Source organism: Synchiropus splendidus, chromosome 2, assembly GCF_027744825.2.
Source record: "Synchiropus splendidus isolate RoL2022-P1 chromosome 2, RoL_Sspl_1.0, whole genome shotgun sequence".
In the NCBI taxonomy this organism is placed as follows: Eukaryota; Metazoa; Chordata; class Actinopteri; order Syngnathiformes; family Callionymidae; genus Synchiropus; species Synchiropus splendidus.
In genome coordinates this window covers 15,730,976-15,742,341 of record NC_071335.1, presented here as the reverse complement: position 1 = coordinate 15,742,341, position 11,366 = coordinate 15,730,976, and the positions used below count along the sequence as shown (strand labels likewise).

Sequence of the window (11,366 nt, the reverse complement as noted above, 5' to 3'; positions counted from 1 at the left end):
CTTGGCTATGGAAGTGGTTCTTAGCTCTATTGTCATAGACGTGTGAGTGAACGTTTGTAAAATAAAGGTTTTCTGTGTTCAATATGTCTGCCTGTTTCATGCCATTATTGGAGTTCAGTAAACTTTTTGTGTAGTAAAGTAGAAGGCATGCTGATGTTGCACGTGTCTGGGATCCTTTTCTTGATTCTAGCGTTTTCGGATCAAATTTTGATCTTTCATTGGTCTTATGTCGCTTGACAAACAACTACTCAGCAAGTAGGTCTACAGTCATTGTGCCATTTCTTCTATCTTGGACAGAGCTGAACCAGACTGATAAAAGCGTAAAAAGTGTAATAGACCGTAATAGAAAAGGGTCATACTTTTCGTTATAATTGAGATACAATTGTGGAAATGAGAAACCTGACAATGTCCTCACAAGGATAGAAATGCCAACTGTTTGTGTGTGTGGCTCTGTGTGTGTGTGTGTGTGTGTGTGTGTGTGTGTGTGTGTGTGTGTGTGTGTGTGTGTTTGCGGGGCTTTATAATTGGGTTTCAGTTTGGTTCTTGGTCCTGGTTAAGGTCAGCCATGTGTTTTGGATGGTTAGGTTTAGGGTGAGAGGCTGGGGAAAGGGTTATGGCAATGAGAGGTTAATCATCTCATCTAAATGTATTTTGGACTCACAATACAATAACAATAATAGTTTAGCGTCTATTCCGAGATTATTGACAGCAGTGTGTTTGTGAATGGCTTAAAAGAAAACCATTCCAGGTAAATGCACAATGGTGTAGGTTGACTTCAGCTCCTGCCAATGTGAGACAGTAAAGCTCTAGTCCCCCTGGAGACAGAAGAACAACCAAAGATGAGCTTCAGCACAGCTGCGCTAAGGGTGCGTAAGTTACACCTCCCAGGTTATGTCATCTGATATAAGACTTCCCAGTCAGAAAGCCTGAAAATCCTCACCATTCGAAGTAAGCAATTCAATATGGCTCCCCCATGGTAAACAGGAAGCAGAAGTTATGAATCAACTATTCCAGAGATGACACATTTGTTCATCAAGAAGTTGCTTGCATGCGGACAGACAGGCGCCAGAATATCTGGTGGACATCACAATCCTGACTTCAATAACTGGAAGTCACTGAAGTCGACTGCGATGCTGCTCCCACCTCGCTGCAGCTCCATTTATGTAATGCGTCATGCCATTGGAAACGCCAGGTTGGTCCCTGCTAATCGGATCTACTGACCCCATCATTAGCCTCAGTTTGGGTTTGGGTTGTGGGAGGACGCACACAAACTCACCACAAAAATATTCAGCCAGTCTTCATCTGTGCTGCTGAGATGAATGACTGCAGGTCGCCATCTTTATTGACCCTTGAAGTCGCTATTGTTTTATGTCGTTTCAGAAAATGGCCCACTGGCGTGAGCGATTGCCAAAGATGTGAGATGAGTTTCTGCGGCCAGGATTTGAGGAAATGAAAACAATGTTGAAGGCCGAGTAAGTCTCGCTCACCCATTGGACAAACAGGGATCCAGACTCTCCTCTGGCTCATGGTGCTGGACGCTGGCTAATACAGAGAATTCCCCACCAAGATCACATCACTGTCCTGTCTTGAGTGAGGAAGGTGAGCGGCACTTTGTCATGTGAGTGTGTCAGATAGCCGCCCACGTCTGACTACATATGGGGACACGGTGTCACGTCCATGCCTGAGCTTCCCCTTTCTTCACCACATATGACTGAATGTTGTAACCTTTAAACTGTCGCTCAAGCAAAATCCACAGCTTCTGTCCTCTCACAAAGTCTCCTGCCGCTCCGTCTATCCTCCTCAGCTTACAGTCCGCAGGAACGTGCTGCTGGTCTGGGCTGGATGCAGGTTTCGAAGCAGTTGCTGAGCCCCAGATCAAGCTAATGCTTGTGCGTTGGATGCAGGGGCGGCCAACCTTTGTGAACGGGGGATCGACTTTAAACGTTTCTCGTCTGTCCAGATCAGCAGGTTCTCATCCAAAGCGCCTGCCAAACGCCTCTGCAACGTATTTGCATCAGTAAATAACATACTGTCAGTGGCTGAAAAAGAGCAAAGTCAAGGTCAATCACAGGAAGTGATCCGCTGAGACTGAACGTGTCCTCCAACAGAGACATCATGAAACAGAAACGCTACACAAGTAGAGTTTTCGTTTTAAACTGATTCAGAACTAATCTATATTTATTGCTATTTGCTATTGCTATTTATCGATTTTAATAAATATTGGTGAGGGGGTTGTTTTTGATTTAGATTTTGAGTATGATTTCATTTTATATGCACTTCATTTACACATTCTAAATATAAATCAGAAATATTGGGATATTCTTAGTGAGAGAACTATGATGTGAAGATATCAATATGGCACAACGTTGACGTTGACGTTGACGTTGACGTTGACGTTGACATCGTCGTTGCCGTTGACGTTGACGTTCTTATCTTATTTTATCTTACTCGCTTTATTACATTTTTATGCATTAAAGGTAGGGAAAAAAGAAGGAAATAACATAGAGACCAGAAAGTCAAATTTATAATTCAAAAGCCAATGAATGATGAAAAAAAAAACACTGTTTCTTTCGTAGTTTTGCTCCGACCTCATGACGTCTGCATAAATCCAAGACAACGACCACTCGCGGCCCTCGGGCCACACATTGCCCAGTCGAGCTTGTGCGAGTCCAGGTTCGTTCAAGTTTTCAGCTCTAAATTTGTCCATTTGTTGTGAGGTCCGTAAGTTTCCTCGGCGAGTCAGACTGAGACGTCACGTCGACAGAAATGAATGTTAAAATGTCTCAAAGATTTCAGCGGAACAATGAAACTTTAGCCACCAGATGATCAAGCCTTGACAAATCACACACACACCTTGCTGCTAGCAAGGAATTTGTTTTGAGCATGTACCTCAAAAACATGTACAATAACCGTTTTCACTTAGACTCCTGTCCGCTACTGCAGCAGGTAAACGATTGGCTGAATCATGCTCTCAACCAGAGTGAGGGCATTATTGATATCTTTGTGTTGCTCTTTAGCCAGATGGTCTCCATAGAAAATAACACGAGAAGCTCCTCAGTGTTGTGGCCAGAGTGCGGCTACTATGGTCCTTCCAGGGAACGTTCCATTCTTCTCTGTACCACATTTGTAATTGTGCTTTCCAATCAATTACATCACCGCAATACATCAGAAGGCGACTCCCAATTCAATCTTTGTGCAACATCTCAGAGGAAGGTGCTTCATCGTGTAAAGTTCACCACCCAGTGACACACTGCGCTGCAGAGAGTGGCACTGCGAGTAAAGGAATCATGAAGGGAAGTTCCTGACAGAGAAGTTGCTACTGTGACGTGCGTGTGGCGGGAAGTGGCTGATCAGAGTGTCGATAGTGCTGAGGCAGGGCTTTTTTTTTTTTTGTCTTTCTCACCCTCATGGCAGGGGTTCAGAGGTTCTTAGATGGGGCTCCTCCCTATGAAACCACTCTCTCACACACACACACACACACACACACACACACACACATCCGACGTGTTAGAAACCTGCCGCCTTCTGGGTGCAGCACTAACCACTACACCACGGTGTTGCTCATCAAAAAAGTGATGAAAACACATGATCTCAACATCCCCTGCTACTATTGCCGGGGCACTTCCTCCCACTAAGTCCAATTGAGCGTCAACTTTTTTTTCAGCACCTCGTAAGACGGAAGATTAAAATCTTGTTGCGCGATTTTCCGCCTTGCTGGGCTTTCTCTCCGAATGTGCCTTCCGCCCCCACAGCAAACAAAGTCAGAAGTTACGACACGCCGACCAGAACAGAGAGACGGGATGGCGTGTGGGCGATGTGGGAACCGCAGCTGTACTGAGAGAAGTTAGCATGAAACTACTGCAATATGAATACTGGATTGAAAGTATGACAGCCACTGTGAGAGGGTCACATGCTGCGGGCAAATACGAGGTCCGCTTCCAGGACAAATACATTTTATTTAGAAAACAATGCTGTCAAGATGATCACTTCATTTATCATGTGATTTATCATCTGATGTGAGCAACATTATGTCACCTCAATCCCAGTCGCTGTTAGCAACATGGTCATGGTCTTCATGACAATAGCAATGATCTTCATCATCCGTCATGATTCCGCGTGACTGGAAAAGAGACAATGGATGGCTGGACACCCTTTGATGTACGACACGACTTTTCTTGAGTTGTTTTGTTCTGCTGCTGATGGTGGCCGTCTTTGCACCAGTCTTGACTTCAGCTTGTGAACAAGTCACAGCGTTGGGGATGGGAAAGGGAGAAATGGAGAAATAAACAGACAAATAGACAGTAAAGGGCTGTCACTAGTCACCTTTGACCTTGAGAAGAAAATGAAAAGACTGATTTTCAGAGCTCACTGGTGCCCTGATGTCCAGAAAATAAAAAAAAATATCGGAAAATATTGTTTAAAATTGTGGTGCTGACCTGAGAAATGGAGTCCAGCTGGATCTGGCTGGGCCCTGGAGTAATTTCACCTTGGGATTTGCCACAACAAGTAGAACGGACAAGTACAACTGGATTTGGTGGCCATTTTTAATATATATTATGGCACAATGACATCTCTTGACACCTTTGGATAGTATTTATTTTTTCTCCTGCGATATAATTTTCAAATCTTTAAATGGATCATGCTTTAATTCCATTTTTTTTTTGTGTGTGGAATGCAGTTTTTACTATCATTTGGGTGGATTTGTTGGGATATTTTATGGACGTTCTGTGTTGTATTTAAAACAGAAAAATTAAATACTACAAAAAAAGCTTTCCCATGAGGGGCTGGTGGCCTGTGTTCAACTGCGTCATTCTTTTCTCAAGCTCCCACATTCGGAGGTAACATGACCGACAGCTGGCTACACAACCGCAGTGTAGCAGTTCTCTCAGCTGTTCAAAACATACACGTGGTTCACTTAACTTTCACAAGTCGACACTGAATGGCTTACCACAGCGCAATAGTTGAAGCCCAGACACTTGAGATGATTTTGTCAGAAATTTCTTGTGGACAGAAAGAAGCAAGGGTCTTTTGAGGGTTGGTTGAAAATGTCTTCAGCCTATTGAGTTTTCTCACAGGAAACTCCATGCTTTCACTTCCCTCTCTAAAACATGAGGTCATTCAAAGTTTCATTTTTTTAACTTAGAGAGTGAAAAGAAAATAATATTTAAATATATGTTTCTTTACTACGTGCATACACCACTCACATCTTGGTGGTAAGAGGTGTATAAAGCTTGTTTATCAAACACAGGAAAAATAAGTACACAATCCTGATCCAGTATATGGACCACGATATTAGCGCCTATGTCGTTTGTATTGCTGTTATCATTCAGGGTTTACTCCCACAACTCTGCGAACTCATTTTTCTCAATAGATATTTGTATATTAAGCTTCATTCCCCAAGAATGAGCTCAACTTCCAGTGACAGTTCACTGAAAATGACAAAGGCATCCCGCCCTCTAGTGGCAGTTGCCACTTATGGCCAAAATTTCAAATAAAAAAAAAAAAATTTTTAGTGAATCTTGGAATCTTTGTCATCTCAAAACTATGTCTAAATTGCTCCTCTTAATTCTGTGTGCTCTAATTCAGTATAGCACGGAGCAGTCACTTAGGTGCCATTTTCCAGTTCTACCACACGAGGACGCCACTGCAAAAAAAATAAAACGACTGAAACGCCTGAGGACGTTTCTAATGGTTCTGTTCAACGCTCGCTCGTGGTGGATGAACACATGAGCTGCCCCACCCGGGGATTTATCTCATGTCCAACTTGATCTGATCTGATCTGGAATACATTGGCTGCATATATATATATATATATATATATATATATATATATATATATATATATATATATATATAACATCAGAACATTGTGTTCAAGTGATGACAATAGCGATAGTATTGGGAGGAATGTGGACGAATACTTGTGTCATTCTTTTGACTCTTGTGGCCAATCAGAAGCTGTGACTTGAAGCTCCCCGAGGCATCGCGTCAACACATCAGGGAACAGGAACGCAGAATCCACGAGGAATACTTAGGAATGCGCGTGCGATGGTGGAGGTAAGAGGTGAGTCATGAGGGTGACGTCACGCTTGGCAAAGTCGAAAGTGAGAGTGAGGATGAGAGAGATACAGATTCAGAAAGAGAGAGAGTGAGTGAGTGTGCGTGAGTTGTGCAACAACCTGAAGTTTTCCGCTCCGCTCGTGAGCATAACTCTGCGCTGACGGGATCCCGCCTGCCAGTCCGGACCGGTCCCGCGCGCTCCCACCGCGTATAAGATGCGACAGCGGACCATCTTCCTGTGACCAGACCCCGGGAGCCAGGACCGCGCTCGCCTTCAGTGAACCATGCTGGACAAACTGGGGACGCAGAGTTGTGACCTGCAGCTCAAACTGACGGCAGATCCGGTCAGAGCCGCGGGGAAGATGGAGCCCAGCACCGAGGACGCGCTGGTGCAGCTGAGCGGAGCCGCTTTATCCCAGAGGAAACTTTTGGTGGCACTGGACTTACTTTGCCTTTGTCTCGGTAAGTCACGCGTGTCCGTCTGCCTTTTTAACTTGAACTTACAGCCTCACCCTTCTCTCCTTCTATTCTTCGGACCCCAGTGACCCATTCACCCCTCTATCATCCTTTCCTCTTCTATTCCTCCACCCATCTGTTGCAGCCATCTCCCAGTTCTGTCCCATCCATCATTGCTCCATCCATCCCTCCATCATCATTCTATCTGTTCCTCACTCTGTCATCCATCCAATACTCCATCCATCCTTCAGTACATCCAACTATCCATGCACATTCTGTTCTGTCTGTCCATTTCTTCACCCAACTTTACGATGTTTATCCATAAACTCGTCTTTATCTCTGGCCTCTAGCATGTCCACTCATCCATCTGATCCAAAGGTGAGGGCATCAACATGTGTTGGATTTTTATTTGTATAAAGTTAACGCACATAATGAGATGCTGGCCGAGTCGGTGACACACAGTGAGCGTGAGGAAAAGTTTGTCTCCATCCGCATGGGTTTTTCTGGATCAGGTTTTCCTCTCGAGCGCGCTCCCGAAATCTCTCCGTGCCAGCTGCTTTGTGCATTGCCCAGGGAATTCTACAGTTTCCATGACAACCAGCCGTTCTCAGGATAGAGGCGGGCCAGTGGGGAATGGTGGTGGAAATAAATAAATCCAAGTGAGTGTGAGCGGGATGAACCCTGATGTCTCCATATGTGAGGGCATGAGCTGATGTCATGTTAGAACCGGTCCAAACTGATGGAGAGTTTAAAGTGAGCGGTGACAGAGCAGCATCTCTCCCTCTTCCACCCCTCCATCGATGTGAGTGCGTGTGAGAGACAGGGAGAGAGAGAGAGAGCATTCGCTCTTTGTTTGTTGGAGAGTTTAACTAAAGTCACAAACAAACCCCCTTTCTCTCCTCACACACACTCACACACTAGAGAGGGCTCACACTCACACACAGGGGACTTCTAGTGCTGCGGCTCTCTTTGCTCCCAGAGGAGAGGAAATGTGAGGCTCACATTCCTGTGAGTCTTCCAGCAAGTGGGGTTCTCTGGAGAACAGTAGAAGGTTCCCACCCGTCCTGGTATTTGACCTTTACTCTACCCTATAATACCCTTGTGATCTATCAATTTAAGTACAACTCACAATTCTGTTGAAGTGACTCCCATCAGATTATTTCTGGTACAAAAGAGTGGGGGCCAGTGGGGGGACCCTGGAGGGGAGGTTCCAGTAGAGACAAATATAAACAGGCAGCCTCTCACTCAAGCTATTTACTGTATGTGACATGGCATTTATTTGAGTTCCCAAACAGTAGAGGAACTTGTCAATGCCAAACAGGAAGTTAGTCTGTTCCACCTGGAGTGGGACACATCTGCTCTGATGCCAACACACACGCAGATGTCAGTCGCAAGAGTACAAAGTGTTTTCTGTATTTTCAAAGACCAATCGATGGAGCTCACTGTTCAACAATCTTGGGCTTTGAATTCACAGAAGCTTTGTGCGATTCTCTTATGAACAATCTGACAATATTTTAGGGATAGAATTGCACTTTGCAGTGAGTGTTCAACCAAACCATGCGTTTTAACTTATCAGGCTATTATATAACAGAACCTTTTTTTTAAATGCCAAGTCTGAAATACAGTAGGTGCAAAAAATATTGAATCTTTACAACAACATTACGTACAAATCTTACAAACATGTATGTAACTGTTATCGACTATTTACGCCGTATTAAAAAAAGAAAAAAACAAACATATCATGACCACATTGAATTGTCAGTATTCAGCCAAGCATTTTTTAGGTCATTTGGCTTCAGACAGATTTTCAATTTGGTGCATCCCTAGTTATTACACGTGTCTTTTTGTATGAAACAGCCACAATATTACAGTATTTTAATGTCCTTAATATTTGCATACTGTATATCTTGATCAGTGCTTCCTTGCTGCAGACGACCGTCCTCCCTCATCCACAGCTCAATAGTCATGCAGCGTCTTATTTTGGAAGGATCCGGGTCCCTGTGCTTAAACAAATGATGGCGGCTGCCAGTATTTGCTCACGTTGCCTCCTCGGCAGCAGCAACACTGTCACATGTCCGCCCACATCAGCTCTCCCTGAATCTGTTTGCTTCTTGTCTTTCAACAGCATCCATCCCTTTCTTTGCATGTGAACTCAAGGCTGTGAGTCCTTACAGCAGGGGCTTCATGTGTGGAGACCCCAGCATCACGTACCCTTACCTGCACCGAGAGGCCATATCAGATGAACTGCTCATCCTTGGGGGGATCATCATCACGGGCCTGACGGTCAGTCGCTGCGTACTCTGCTCATCTACGTATGAATGGTGTATACAACTCACTGACTGGCAACTGAGGCATCTTCAGGTTGCACCTGAGGGTTTGTCAGTGTCCAAGTCAAGGCCTGGGGGCCCAAGGTGGCCCACCTACTCCTTGTGTGGACTGCATCAAGTTGAAACGAAATTGAAACCGAGTTAAAAGTGCGGCAAAACCTATCTCAACGGCTTGTTTAACGGTTATGACCTACAAAGAATTTCAAGTACATTCAGAGTAGTGGAAACCCAAGCCATTGTGTAGTGAAAAACATCCCTGAACAAAAGCAAACAGATGCTTTTGTTCAGGGATTCCTCCATGTTTGTTCAACATGTTTGTTGTTTGTTTGGTAGTCTTGGTGGTAACACGTTATAAGACGCGCTTGTGTCCATCCACAGATCGCCTTCGGGGAGTGTTACCGCGTGCGCTTCCAAAGCGTCAGCTCGAAGGCCTTTGTCGGGAACCTCTACGTGTCCAGCCTCTACAAGGAGCTGGGCTGTTTTCTGTTCGGCTGTTGCATCGGTCAGTCGCTGACCAACATGGCCAAGCTCAGCGTGGGTCGACTGCGGCCGCACTTCCTGTCTGTATGCGGCGTCACGTACGCCTCACTAAACTGCACGCCAGGAACTTACGTGGCTAATGTACACTGCCGTGAATCAGACCGCCATCTGGTGGAGGAGGCTCGGTGAGGCTCCGTGCGTTAGCTAAACCCTGCGCTCTGTTTTGTTGTCTCTAATTTCAAATATCTTCTTTTTTTTTTTTTAGGAAGTCCTTCTTCTCTGGCCACGCCTCTTTCGCAATGTACACGATGCTCTATTTAGCGGTGAGATCTCACTCTGCTTCTGTCTGTGATAAACAGTGGCACCCACATTTCACTCCCATGTCTCATTAGTGACCAACTGGGAATGAAAGAGGAGCGAGGGGGAGAAAACAGTGACGGCTTTGTTCCAATCTGAGACGAGTGCGACCTCGCCTCACTGCTCGATTGTTGGCGCTCCACTTGTTTATGTGCATGTGTGTGTGAGAGCGTACGAATGTGAGGATATTTCAGTTGCTCATGGCGTACCTTAGCCCGGGAATCTGGATGTGGAATGAACTTCTTATGTTCTCTCCGTTTCTGAGTTGCACCAAAGCTGAGGGACTCTCTTCTCCTGTAGTTTTACCTGCAGGCCCGGCTAACATGGCGTGGCGCTCGGATGCTGCGGCCTTTGCTGCAGTTTTTCCTGGTTCTGCTGGCAGTCTACACCGGCCTGACCCGGATATCAGACTACCGACACCATCCGTCCGATGTGGTGACTGGCTACATACAAGGCGCGCTCACTGCTTACTGGGTGGTGAGTCACACGTCACCTTCCACTTTGAGTAGCTTTCAACTGTCTTGTTGTCTCTTTCAGGCGTTCCACATCTCCTCCATGTTTAAAAGCTACAGGTCGCGCCACTCCCCTCCTCAGCTGCACGACCCCCAGCACGCCGTCTGTTGAAGTGGCGCCACCTGTGAAGACCACTGATGAGAAGAATGTGGTAGCATTTCCTGTGAAGTCAAACCACATACCTCGCGCTGAGCTGATTTCCACTGTTGAGAAAATCAGTTCGACCTGACACGCAACCACTTGTGAATACACGGAAGGCGTAACGCTCCCATGATGAATGCACTTTCTCACTTTCTCGTGTCCGTTAATGTCATTGTAGATTTGAAAATGGTGTACATATTTGTCAAGTCTTTCTTACACAATCCACTGAATGTGATGGTTAACTTTTCTTCATGTTAAACCTTTTCTACTGTCGCTTTTACAAGTTCTCCAATAAGCCTTTGATCTGAAAACCTCAGGCGTGAGGTTTAAACATCCAGTGATAATCTGGTCAGCACATAGTGAAACATGACTTGATATAGTTCTCTTCTATCCTTTTGTTTTGAGTCTTCCACAGCGATGACCTGGACAGGTCTCCAGTCCGTCAACCAGATACACACACTCTCACGCCTCCAGACATTTTACAGCCATCGAACCCTTTTTATTGACTATGGGCCGTGTGCCCACTTAGAGAAATTGAAACTCCCAGCTGCAATACCTGTTTAACTTCGAGTGCAACAAATACTAATCTAGAATTGAGATGCACTGCGTTGCCCAGAAACCCTGTTCTGTGGTTGGTCTTTGTTGTAGAGTTTGCACTTGAGCAAAATACACCAATAAATATGTTTTTATCAAATGGTTGTGCTGTGTTGTCTTTATCGCGGCATTTGTCATCGCTGGTAGCCATTCTTCTGATGATGATCCGTGTCTTCTCTCGTGTTTTTATTTTGTTGTTGCCTGTTCGTTTCTGTTTCTGTTTCCTTGTTTGTCTTCAGCTTGTCGAGCGACACGCCTGGCATTCATCTGCCAGTCAACCTCACATGGATTTCAGCACCTCGGTCCCAGCTTGTGTCGCCAGATGGTTGCTCCGCGTCCTCATGGTAAACTCCTTCGACCCTTCCTTCTCTTGTTCTCCTATTGTTTCAAATTCTGTGCGCGCTTGACGTCTTTTCTCAGCCGCCTCCTTAGTTACTC

At 45.3% G+C, this 11,366-nt stretch overlaps 1 protein-coding gene across 2 annotated transcripts; it reads left to right on the top strand.

The window, feature by feature from the left end:
- Window positions 1–6,127: 6,127 nt before the first annotated feature.
- LOC128754277 (phospholipid phosphatase 3-like) lies at window positions 6,128–11,001 on the top strand. 2 transcript variants are annotated; one of them, XM_053856779.1, is made up of 6 exons: window positions 6,128–6,522; window positions 8,642–8,799; window positions 9,222–9,508; window positions 9,589–9,646; window positions 9,981–10,154; window positions 10,218–11,001. In XM_053856779.1, exons 1-6 carry the CDS (start codon window positions 6,345–6,347, stop codon window positions 10,302–10,304), a joined length of 942 nt encoding a protein of 313 aa, XP_053712754.1. In that variant the 5' UTR covers window positions 6,128–6,344; the 3' UTR covers window positions 10,305–11,001. The 2 variants fall into 2 exon arrangements, with proteins under 2 accessions (XP_053712754.1, XP_053712753.1); XM_053856778.1 differs by having other exon boundaries at window positions 6,129–6,522; window positions 9,981–10,157.
- Window positions 11,002–11,366: the final 365 nt, after the last annotated feature.

Excerpts from the sequence above, each read along its gene's own strand:
- LOC128754277 (XM_053856778.1), top strand. The coding sequence starts at position 6,345 with ATGCTGGACAAACTGGGGACGCAGAGTTGTGACCTGCAGCTCAAACTG. Across the intron at positions 9,647-9,980 it reads ACACGATGCTCTATTTAGCG|TTTTACCTGCAGGCCCGGCT; the intron begins GTGAGATCTCAC and ends CTTCTCCTGTAG. Across the intron at positions 10,158-10,217 it reads CGCTCACTGCTTACTGGGTG|GCGTTCCACATCTCCTCCAT; the intron begins GTGAGTCACACG and ends TGTCTCTTTCAG.